We start from the raw sequence: 12884 nt of genomic DNA, 5'->3' as shown, positions 1-12884 counted from the left end.
ATAAAAAAAATAGTTTTAGGCTCTGTTCACATCTAGCTGTCCCTGATTGTGTATTGCCCGCGATCCTGAATCGGTGCAAATCACAGGACGCGCTTGCAATCCCTGTTACTTCCAATGGCCCCCGATTGCATTGCGATTTTGCAGAAATTGTTGTCTGACTAATAGCAGTAAAATCAATAGCAGAATCACAGGACACCTGTGGCCCAAAAGAAGTTCCGGAACTTCTTTTGAGCGATAGGCATCCCTCGATTCTATTTGTCACCCAGTGAATCACAGTAAAATCGCACAAACAGAATCACAAGAGAAGTTTGAGAGTTTGCTCCAAAATCGGGGTGCCATTGGAACGGGGATCGCAAGCAAATCCCATGATTCTGTTTGCTCGATTTTTCCGCAATTGGGCAACAATCGCAGCAAAATCGTGCAAAATCGCGCCGGGATTGGGGTGCCATTGGAAGTAATGAGGATCGCAAGCAAAAAATTGTTTTAGGTTCTGTTTACATCTAGGTGTCCCAAATCGCGGGTGGAATTGTCACGATTCTGCCTGTAATCCTGAATTGACGCAAATCGCGGGACGTGCTTGCGATCCCTGTTACCTCCAATGGCACTCCGAGTGTGACGTGATTTTGCAGCAAATGTCGTCCAATGAAACGCAGTAAAATCGCGCAAATAGAATCGCGGGGCGCCTGTCACCCAAAAGCAGTTCCAAAACTTCTTTTGAGCAACAGGCGTCCCGCGATTCTGTTTGTCACCCGATTAATTGTGGTAAAATTGCGCAAACATAATCACAGGACGCCTGTCACCCAAAAGAAGTTCCAGAGATCACGCCGCGATCTGGGTGCCCTTGGAAGTAATGGGGATCGCAAGCGCGTCCTGTGATTTGCGTCGATTCGGGTTTGCGGCCAGAACTGCATCGATTCTGCCCGCGATCCTGGACGCCTACATGTGAAGAGAGCCTTAGGAATAGAGTGTCATGTGTCCCGAAAAAACTGCAGTTTTGCCAACATCATATAAATATACCAAAAAGAAATGCACACTGTACACCGAATAAGCTCTCATGGACTGTGGCGGCAGAACTATATAAGAAATTAGGCTCTTAAAATGTACATTTTATTTGAAAACATAGGATAAAAAACGGAGTGATACATAAGTAAACATCATAGTAAGATATTGCTTAAATACCCTTCAAAACAATCAGATACATCCTAAAGGCTGCTGATTCTGTAGACCAGGTTCAGCCCTTGTGAATTGGTGTGATGGAACCCGACATGTTTCAGACACATAATCCTTCCTCAGGGTAGTGGGGGGTATTGAGACTTAATCCGCAGATAGACAGAAAAGAAAATACCTAAAACAAAATTGTGTCCTGTTTATTGAAATGGCTGTGCGATACAATCAGACAGGGCGTAGGGTATTGCAGGACAGGCGGAACGGCGTGCATTCACAAAGACCCTAATGGGGCAGGTGCACCCCTATTTAAAGTCATAGCATTATCGTCATCTGTGACACAAGGGGGCGTGGTCTCCCGATGACGTCATCTGGCGGCCACGCCCCTAATGGCTATATAATAAGCTGCAGAGACCAGAGGCCGGCATAATCGCTGAAGACGTCGTCGGAGGAGGACCGGAGGAAGAAGGACAGCCGACAGCAAAAGAGCAGAAGACCGGAGAGGAGAAGACAAGAAGATTGGACAGCAGAAGGGCGGACAGCAGAAGACCCTCGGAGAGGAGAAGACAGCAGAAGACCCCCGGAGAGGAGAAGACAAGAAGGGCAGACAGCAAAAGAGCAGAAGACCCTCGGAGAGAAGACAGCAGAAGACCCCCGGAGAGGAGAAGACAGCAGAAGACCCCGGAGAGGAGAAGAAGAGAAGGGCGGACAGCAAAATGCCGAAGACCCTCGGAGAGGAGAAGACCCCCGGAGAGGACAAGAGCCGGATGAAGATTTTTAATAAATTTTCCAAAACGTCTCCTGTCATTATTTCCATACACTGCATTTTATGGGGTGAATGAGTAGGGGTACAGTGTACCCCATACCCATTCACATAGGGAGGGGGTCCGGGATCGGGGGCCCCCTTGTTAAAGGGGGCTTCCAGATTCCGATGAGCCCCCTGCCCGCAGACCCCCACAACCACCGGCCAGGGTTGTGGGGATGAGGCCCTTGTCCTCATCAACATGGGGGCAAGGTGCTTTGAGGTGCGGGGTGCAGAGCCCCCCCTGCCCCAAAGCACCCACACCCCCCCCATGTTGAGGGCGTGTGGCCTGGTATGATCCAGGGGGGGAGGGGCCGCTCGCTCGTCCCCTCCCCTTTCCTGGCATGCCGGACTGCATGCTCGGATAAGGGTCTGGTATGGATTTTGGGGGGACCCCACGCCGTTTTTTCGGCGCGGGGCTACCCTCAAATTCCATACCAGATCCGAAGGGCCTGGTTTGGAACCTGGGGGGGAACCCCACGCCGTTTTTTCCCCATTTTGGCGTGGAGTTCCCCCTCAAGATTCTCACAGTGCAGGTCGCACCGCAAGTCGGATCACCCTGATCCGACCTGCGGTGTGACTTCCATTCAAATCAATAGGCTCCCATAGGGAACCATTGATTTTGAATGGAGGCAGAAAAAAACGCTGCTAACAGCTACTGTGGCCAAACGTGCAATAACGCTAGTAGAAAAAGCTACTGAAAGCACGTTTTTACAGCTGCTGTTTCCCGGCGTTATGTAAACAGCTTTGGAGCACGTTTTTATGACGCCCTGTGTGCATGGAGCCTAAATGACTTAAGCTTTGTTTTTTTTTTTGTTTTGTTTTGTAGCCTGAAATATTTTCAATAGAACTTGACATGATTAAAAAAAAGAATTATCTGTGCAATGTATGATCAAAAAAACTATATACAGTAAACCCCCCTCCATTGCGGGGGTTACGTTCCGGACCCAGCCGCGAAAAGTGAAATTCCGCGAAATAGAAAAACCCTATTAAAATGCATTGTAGGCATGTTTATTTTACTGTCACTGTACGTGTAGAAGCATTTTAAGGTCTTTAAACACACTTTTAAAACAATAGAAACTCATTTAAACACATAAAAGATACTAAGAGACATAGCAAGAGCTATGGAAAACACAAAAATATTTCATTTTTAATGATTTATATAGTAAAATAACATTACAAAAAAAAACGTGAATTACCGGGAACCGCAAAAACTGAACCGCGATGGAGCGGGGGATTACTGTATACAGAACAAAGTAAAAATAAATACCATGGGGTGATGGTGCTAAACTGAACAGTAATACAAACGCTTACATTTCTAACTTTTTTTTAACATGAAAAACTTGAAATCTCACCTTTCGTTCTTTCACTTTCCAGACAGACTGCATTATTCTTTTCTTACTAAGCTAGCTGAAAAAGTGTATATATATACTATTCATAAGAGCAGGGGAATTTGTAAAAATGTACAACTAGGAAGAAACCTGATATAAATGAAATGTGTTTGGCTTGCTTTAGTGTTCAAACTTCCGGATTGTTATCAGTTTCAGTAATTCAGTGATCTCATGACAAAATCTGCAAGCACATTTATAATTATCATACCAGATCATATTTGGGAAACAAAAACTTGCAAATCTGCCAACTGTGCCTCTGAGCTGTTAATTACTTCTACAGCATAGAACCAACACAGTTAATGTATATATTTGCTGACTCTCCTAGATTTGAAAAATATTTCCGGAAAAGGATAAACTAAAAGTGAGTTATGCTTTATTGTACAGGGGTGAAGGAAATAATAGAAAACACTAACCTAAAACTACAATCATATTAAGTCAGCTATCAAACGGATTAGCTTGTACAAGAATTCTTTCAAGACAGTAAGTGTTGACGTCAGTTTAGTCTTTTCTGGAAAGGAGTTTACAAAAGATGTGGCGGGCTAGTCAATTTGATCAACTATTAAACTCTGTGGCATGTCAAATGTCTTGGCTTGCGCCAACTGTTGATGGGATGTTTTAGTCCATGAAGCAATGGGAGGGGAGAAGCCGCTCAGGTGTGTGTTCCAAACCTGGTGCAGGTCAGATCCGTAATCCAAGAACTGAAGAAATCCAAAATTTGAGACCGCACTCAAGGTATATAATGAAATCAAAAGGTATCCTTTATTCCTCATAAATGAAGTAGACAGACAGTGTACAAACAGACGTGCCTGGTTGACACGTTTCACGACGCTGTAGGTCGCTTACTCATAACCAGCTTATGAGTAAGCGACCTACAGCGTTGTGAAACGCATCAACCAGGCACGTCTGTTTGTACACTGTCTGTCTACTTCATTTATGAGGAATAAAGGATACCTTTTGATTTCATTATATACCTTGAGTGGAGTCTCATATTTTGGATTTCTTCATGTTTTAGTCCATACCTCAAATGAAAATGTTTTCATTGCTTGGGGGAACACCAGATTGTCAAAGAATGTCATCATAGGGACCATGTAAGAAGAGACAGGGCAGATGGTCGAGAGTGCATTCCCAGACCGCAAACAGTTGTTTCATAAGTGTTAGAAGATAGGGCGTATTTCACTTTTGGATCTATCTATGGTGGGGCTTGTAGGTCAATGTAGTTGAGATGTTGTACGGTGGTGGCCATCCAGAGTTTAGGATCTTGGTGGTGCATCCAGTCTAAAACCCTAATGAGTACTGATGCCCTATAGTATAGAGCAGTGGTCTCCAAACTGTGGCCCGCCGGACAGATCTGGCCCTGTGCCAGCCTGTACCTAGCCCTTGAGGCACGATTCCTTCCATTGACACCAACAGTGGGGCAAAGTTCCTGCCACTGACATGAAAGATGGGCCACTATTCTTCTCACTCATACCAATGATTCTTCCTTCTACTAACCACAGGCAATACGTAATTTTTTTACTCCCAATGACCACCAAGTCTGGGGCATACTTTACTGTCACTGATGTTGGGACATTTTTTACCCCCCTTGACACAATCTGCCCCACCCCCCTAAAATCTGAAGGACAGTAAACTGGCTCTTTATTTAGAAAGTTTATAGACCCCTGTTATAAAGCAATGTTTGAGGTGGCTGCTCCTCCACTAAGTTTTGTGAGAGAAAATATTTAATGATGTAGTCTTGGAAGACTTGACCCCCATATAAATTTTGTATAATTATGCTGACATTTTTGGAGGAACAAACGGGAATTGTAATAGGAAGTGATGTCCATTTTTAGGATGTTGATTTTACAAAACCAGGAGAACCTTTTACGATCTTAGGTTGGAAGGTCTGCTACTAAGGTAATGGTTGGTAGTTCAATATAAACAACTGGGACAAAACAGAGCAGATTTGACTCCCAAGGTCGTTTAGTGATTCAGTGCATTGTTTAAAGGGAAAACTGGATTAAAAACTACAGTTTTTAAAATGAACACAGAATAGATTTTAAAGCAAGGTATATACTTTTTCATATTGTTACCTTTAAACCAGGGTGTTAAACAAAAAAAAAACTGTCAGATGTCTGCAGCAACACAAGTGATGTTGATCCAGGGATCTCTCCTGCAAGGTCTTTGTATTCTGATGGTGGGACTCCCCCCTTCCAGAATACACAGATCAGTGCTTGCAGCCACTGAATCCTGGTTTTCCAGTCTTTAGACCGACTTCTGTTGAACAGCCAGCGTTACACATAGACCAAAAGTAGGTTGGTTCCTGCTGAATACCCTGCTTAAGGTCCAATCTCAAGAAAACCTACGTACGTATGCGTGACACCTATTTTTCATCAAAGGATGCCTTCAACCTACTATGCCTGTTGCCGGAAGTGCAACTCCAGCCACAGCATTTTATTTAGCTTTGTATAGAGAAGAAAAGTTTTTATAGCTTTCTGTATCACCATTGGGGAGATTTTTTTTTCATTTCCTTTCAGGATAAGAACTAATGGGAAATCTCTCTAATCAGGACACAAACAAAAAACACATTGTGAGTGGAGAAAGGATAACATTTTTTATTCCATTTTTTTTTTTTGTCTTGGCATCACAAAGACTCTATTCAAAATGTTAAATGGTTGTCAAAGTTGAAGTTTTTAAACCTTAATGTATTTTCTACATTAAGGAAAAAAACCTTGTATTGACAGCTAATGATCTCAATCCAGTGCTGTGCCCAAGAGCTTTCCGAACTCACTGGACTTAGTGACAGCCATTGGCTCCCGCTGCTGTCAATCAAATACAGTGGCGGCTAAGCAGAGGGCAGGGCCAAGCCACACTTTGTGTGTCAATGGACACACAAAATGCATCTCAGGATCGAGCCCTCACACATGCAACCATAGATAGCAGCTTCCTAAGGTAGCACATGGAGAAGAGTAGGAGTCAGGGGCCGGCGGGGGACTTGAGAAGAGGAGAATCAGGACTGCTCTGTGCAAAACCATTGCACAGAGCAGGTATATATGACATGTTTGTTATTAAAAAAATAAAAAAACTTTACAATGTCTTTTAAAAAATGAACTGAGGATAGGCTTTAAACATGAAAGAGAATACTTAATGGTGTGTACATCTCATGTCAGTCATTTTATCTGATTATAGTCCTACATGGTCACTGTATCATAAAGTATAGGGGTGAATTGTTTAAAGGGGGAAGTGGAGTGCCCACATCCCTAATACAGAACAATAAAAGCCACAAACCTCTACATGGGACTTTTAAGGGCATCAACAACTTCAAATATATATAAAAGTAATAAACATTATTGGTACAAGTTAAAAATGTAATCCATTTAAAATAATAGATGTGGTTACAGCAAATTGATTGAAGGCTAAGTACAAATAACCATGTATGTCTGTCCTCTCACAAAATTAATGGAGACAAAGATTATAGAGGTATTATATACTATTTGTTGAAGCTTTTTCTTTTTTTTTTTGAGTACTTTTAAACTACCCAATGGATGATATCGATTTTAAATATTTGATATAATTCCAAAACAGTACAGCCCACACAGCACTGAAAAAGATATCTCAATATTTCAAATTTACTAATACGAAAACAAGATACAGTATATACTATTCAAGTTGCCCTTTAAAAAACTCTAGCACTTTTGTCTCAAAGTGAGACATATTAATGTTACTTAATTGATCTAACACATGTTTTAAGTAATAACAAAAACGTTTTTTTTTGTCAGTCTGTCAGCCTATAAGAAACTTTAAAAGGTATTTTTTTAAAACATAAATAAAAACCTAATGTGTCTTAAAAAAAAAACATGTAAAATTATTTAGGTAGGCATATGGTCATTATCAAGTTAGTGATATGTTATAAGAGTTATAAGATGCTGCTAAATTTGGATTGGACAGCTAGGCATTAATGACCTCTGGTCACATAAGTGTTAATGTCGAAAAAGGGGGGGGGAACTAGCACAAAATTGATTTTTACCCCCTTGCCGACCAGCCGCCATAGTTTTACTGCGGCAGGTCGGCTCTGTCCCGCAAAACTACGTACCTGTACATCTTTTCGCGGGGCCGCTAGCACCACAGGGGAAGCTAATTAGCGGTTCAGGCAGCCGCTATTGCCACCGGCCACGATTGCCATACGGCAGACCGCTGTTCTGTCAGTTATGAACACAGGGATCCCTGTGTTCCTCTCATTTAGGAACACAGGTCTCTGTGTTCATGCAGCAAGCCCCCCCCCCACACAGTAAGAAAGCACCCCCTAGAGACACATTTACCCTTTGATCGCCCCTGGTGTTAACCCCTTCCCTGTCCATGTTATTAGTACAGTAACAGTGCATATTTTTAGCACTGATTACTGTAATAATGTCACTGGTCCCCCCAAAAGTGTCAAAAATGTCAGTTAGGTGTCCGATCTGTCTGCCGCAATGCCGCAGTCCCGCTAAAAATTGCTGATTGCCCCCATTACTAGTAAAAATAAATAAATAAATAAAAATGACAAATCTTTCCCCTACTTCGTAGACAGGATAACTTTTGCGTAAACCAATCAAAATACGCTTATTGCTATTTTTTACCAAAAATATGTAGCAGAAAACAAATTGGCCTAAAATGTTAAAAAATTTTGCAATGTTATATAGCAGAATGGGAAAATTTTTTTTTTTTTTTTTTCAGAATTGTCGCTCTTTTTTTGTTTATAGTGAAAAAAATAAAAATCACAGAGGTGATCAAATACCACCAAAAGAAAGCTCTATTTGTGGGGAAAAAAGGAAATCAATTTTATTAGGGTACAGCGTCGCAGTTAAAGTAATGCAGTGCCGTATCACAAAAAATGGCCTGGTCATTAAGGGGGTAAATCCTTCCGGTCCAGAAGTGGTTAATTGCCACAGGTCATGAAATTTGCAATTTTGTTGAATAAGCCATAGGTGTATTAAAGGATAAGTTCACCTTTCATAACATATTCAGGCTGTACCATGTAACATGTTACTAAATCAGCAGCCTCCATCCACCCCCCTTCCCAAGCCTTTGATCTTCTCCAATCCCTGCTGTAACAAATAAAAAAGAGTGCAGCAGTGTCATTCATTCACAGAGTTCTGTGAATGTGAGAACTACAACTACTGTCTACCATTGCGGCTGACTGCTTGTAGCTCTCGACTCTGAACTATGAGGGCGCTGGTGAGCACTCTCGTAGTAAATTGATTCTTCCTGGTCTTAGGTAACTGCCTGCCTGTACAAGGTATGGGAAAACAGCTACAATAACAGGCTGCAGGAGCCTGACACCGCACCCGCGAATACTTTACAGGCTCTTTATAAAATAAAATAATAAATGCACATTTATTTACCAGCAAAAAGAGGTGAACTTAGCCTTTAAAAGCTCAAATTGCATACAGACACATAAAATGCATTAAGATAGCTGATGTTTATTTTAAATCTCCTACAACAGTTTTCTAAAAAAAAAAAAAGAGCGATACAAATATATTCCTCAAGAGTCATGATGTCTACATTTGCACATAGATAAAATTATTATGATTTAACAATTTGTTACCTGCCTGTTTTTACCTGCATAACCAGTAATTCAAGAAAAACAAGCAGAAAGATATTTAAATAAGATAGACAAAGAATTATGAGGGTTTTTTCGACTATAACATTTAACTAGTGAGTTGCAAAGGTTTTTTTTTTTTGTTGTTGTTGATAGCAACTTACCTTTTAAGCTTGAAGCATTCAGCCACTTCGCAGACATGATCTAGTTCTACACTGCTTCCTTGCCAGAAACATATCATTATATAAATGGGGAAGTCATGTTGCGTAATAGAAAAATTCACAGGAAACTGCATGTCTCTTTATAGTAAATCAGAGGGAAGAACAAATTCATTATTGAGACATAATGATAGCTGAAGGATTTTTATTTTTTTTTATCGGAAACTGACTTTTCCTAAGACAAGATTGCTCCCCAAATGAGAGATAGGTTAATTAATTAAAGTCCAAATTAACCCTTATGATTTATTAAAATACAGTCAGGCATATACAGTACAGTAATAGATCTTCTGTTATTTTACTTTAGTAAACCACTTGCTGACCGCCCTAAAGCGCTTTTACTGCTAAAGGGTGGCAGCTGTGCCCCGGATCACTTATATATACGTGATTCCTAGCTTCCGCCTGTAGGGGGTGCATGCGAGCGCCTCCAGCAGGCCACTTGATACTTCACAAATAATTCACTGATTGTTCACAGCAGAAGCCGATCTGCAGGTGCCAAGCACTCGACGTCCTCTGGCACCCGCTGATCGTTAGCAATACACAGAGAACTGAGATATGCCTAGGAGGTAAACAAAGCATTTCTCAGTTCTGACAGGGGGGAAGGGACTGATCCGGTGTTCTGCAGAAACTGGAATTGATCTCTTCCCCTAGTGAAAGAAGCACATAGTGTACACAAAAAACACTAGCTAGGCACCCAGTTAACCCTTTGATCGCCCTAGATGTTTAACCCCTTCCCAGCCAGTATCATTAATACAGTGACAGTGCATATTTTTAGCACTAATCACTATATTAGTATCGCTGGTTTCCGGCAAAGTTTCCATTACTAGTATAAGAAAGAAAAAGAAAAATACAAATTCCATAAATATATCCCATAATGTTTGCCTAAACCAATCAATATACATAGTTACATAGTTACATAGTAGGTGAGGTTGAATAAAGACAATAGTCCATCCAGTTCAACCTGTGTAGGTGTGTGTGGCTGTAATCATCTCACATAGCCCTTAATGTCATGATCCTTGAGATGTAAGTCTAAGAGTCTTTTGAAAGCCACCATACGACCCGCAGAAACCACCTCTTGTGGTAGACAATTCCACAATCTTGTAGCCCTAACAGTAAAGAACCCTCCTCGTTGCTTGAGGTTAAAACGTTTCTCCTCTAATCGCATTGTATGTCCTCGAGTCCTCATGCAATTCCTTCGAATGAACAGCTTTTTTTCTAAGCTGAGATCCCCATTAAGATATTTATAAATTGCTAACATGTCCCCCCTCAGACGTCTCTTCTCCAGGGAGAATAAATCGAGCGATTGCAGCCGCTCTTCATAGTTAAGGTCCTCCAACCCCCTAATCAGTTTAGTTGCCCTTCTCTGGACTCTCTCCAGCTCCAACACATCCCTCCTGAGGACCGGCAACCAGAACTGGACAGAATACTCCAGATGCCGTCGGACCAGAGTTTTATAAAGTGGAAGGATTATAGTCTTATCTCTGGAATACATCCCTTTCTTTATGCATGCTAATAATCCGCTGGCTTTGGCAGCTGCCGCTTGACATTGCATGCTGTTGCCTAATCTATCATCAACCAAGACTCCCAGATCTTTCTCCATTTTTGATTCCCCCAAGGGTTCCCCTCCTAACGTGTATTGTGTTTTTATGTTTTTAGTCCCCAAGTGCAAAACCTTACATTTCTCCACGTTAAACCTCATTTGCCATGTCGTTGCCCGCTCCGTTATTTTGTCCAGGTCATTCTGTAGGATATCTGCTTCATGCTGTGCAGTTATTGCCCTGGCCAATTTTGTGTCATCTGCAAAAACTGATCTAGAACTACTGATCCCGTCCTCAATGCTGTTTATGAATAAACAGGGGGCACCCCGCTTACTACCTCAGACCAGTTTGAGTATGCGCTGTTTATTACCACCCTTTGGACACAGCCTTTTAGCCAGTTCCGTATCCAAGAGCAAACCCTGCTGTGGATACCTGCAGACTTTATTTTATAAATTAAGCGCTTGTGGGGAACTGTATCAAACGCCTTAGCGAAATCCAGGTACACCAGATCCACTGGTCTCCCCCTATCTAGCTCACAGCTCACCTCCTCGTAGAATGTTAAGAGATTGGTTTGACAAGAACGCCCATTTGTAAACCCGTGCTGATTACTGCTGATGATGTTGTTGTCTTTAGCATACTCTACGATATAGTCCCTTATCATCCCCTCCAGAAGTTTACATACTATTGATGTCAAACTGACAGGCCTATAATTTCCCGGGATATGCCTCTGGCCCTTTTTGAATATCGGAATCACGTTAGCCTTCCTCCAATTTCCTGGTACATCTCCTGTCCTAATACTGTCAGCAAAGATCAGGAACAGTGGTCTAGATATAACCTTACTGAGTTCCTTGAGTACTCTCGGATGTACGCCATCCGGGCCAGGTGATTTGTTTGTGTTAAGTTTATCCAGTCTTTCCCTGATTTCACCCTCTGTTAGCCATAGTGGCAAGTCCTGTGTATTACTACTAACCATACAGTCATGGTCAGTGTAACCCTCCTTTTCCTGTGTAAAGACTGACGAGAAAAAATCATTCAGCACGGTTGCTTTTTCAGTGTCCTCTGTAACCATCCCCCCATCATCGTTAATTATGTTTGCAATATGCTCTGCCTTAGTTTTTTTGCTGTTGATATATTTAAAGAATTTATTTGGGTTTTTTTTTACTATCCTCCGCTATTTGTCTCTCAAAGTTGATTTTAGCCATCCTGATTTCTTGTTTGCTTTTCTTATTTGCCTCCTTGTATTGCACGAAAGCCGATACTGTGCCCTCTGATTTATATTTCTTGAAGGCCAATTTTTTACCCCTAACAAGTTTTTTAACGCTACCCTTTAGCCAGCCAGGTTTGGCTTTGTCTCTTCTAAATTTATTTCCCATAGGAATGCACTGCAAGATGCATTTGCTTAATATGTTTCTAAAGCATTCCCATTTTTCCTCTGTGGTCAGTGATCCCAGGGTTTGGTCCCAGTTTTCCTTTCCATCAATGAGTACAATTTTGGAAAGTTTGCCCTTCTGAAATTTAGGGTTCTTATGTTCCCCACTTGCCTTGTTAAATTGTTATTTATACTAAATGTGATCATCCTGTGATCGCTAGAGCCCAGGTTGTCCTGCACTCCTACCTCCGAGATTAGGTCTGGGTCATTAGTGATCAATAGATCCAGGACTGCGTTTTCTCTGGTAGGGGAATCCACCAACTGTGACATGTAGTTGTCCTGTAAGGTTTCCGTGAATAGACGGGCCTTCTGTGAGTGTGTAATCCCCTCATCCCAGTCAATGTCGGGATAATTGAAGTCCCCCAATATGATGACTGATCCCATTCTTGCCACTTTACCCATTAGTGCTAAAAATTCCAGCTCTACCTCCTCCCCTTGGTTAGGTGCCCTATAGCAAACCCCCACAACTACTTTTCCCTTTTCTCCTTCCCTATGGAGTTCAACCCACACAGATTCTAAATCCATGCTCATCCCATCCGTAATGTCACTCCGTTCTATCACCTTCATATTGTTCTTGACATAGAGACATACCCCTCCCCCTCTTTTTCCTACCCTGTCCTTCCGGTACACTGAATACCCTTGGATATTGGCCAGCCAGTCATGTGAGGGGTCGAACCAAGTCTCTGTTATTCCCACAAGGTCTATGTCATCCTCATGTACTAACATTTCCAATTCATCCATTTTATTAGCTAGGCTCCTGGCATTAGCATATACCCCTCTTAGTTTTACGG

At 41.9% G+C, this 12884-nt stretch overlaps 2 protein-coding genes across 2 annotated transcripts in view; one reads left to right on the top strand and one right to left on the bottom strand.

Moving 5' to 3' along the window:
• Nucleotides 1–9182, bottom strand: part of LOC309544675 (programmed cell death 1 ligand 1-like) — a 44067-nt gene extending 34885 nt beyond the window's left edge. The window contains exon 1 of the mRNA XM_082243587.1: nucleotides 9076–9182. Coding sequence (XP_082099713.1) covers nucleotides 9076–9152 — 77 coding nt within the window. The 5' untranslated portion in view covers nucleotides 9153–9182. The remainder of the gene's footprint in view (nucleotides 1–9075) is intronic.
• PLGRKT (plasminogen receptor with a C-terminal lysine) overlaps nucleotides 1–12884 on the top strand; it is a 473875-nt gene that overhangs the window by 308410 nt on the left and 152581 nt on the right. The window lies entirely within an intron of this gene.

Source organism: Pelophylax lessonae, assembly GCF_965119305.1.
Source record: "Pelophylax lessonae genome assembly, chromosome: 1".
In the NCBI taxonomy this organism is placed as follows: Eukaryota; Metazoa; Chordata; class Amphibia; order Anura; family Ranidae; genus Pelophylax; species Pelophylax lessonae.
Note: the sequence above shows the minus strand (reverse complement) of the source record. Positions and strands in the feature narration are given on the sequence as shown.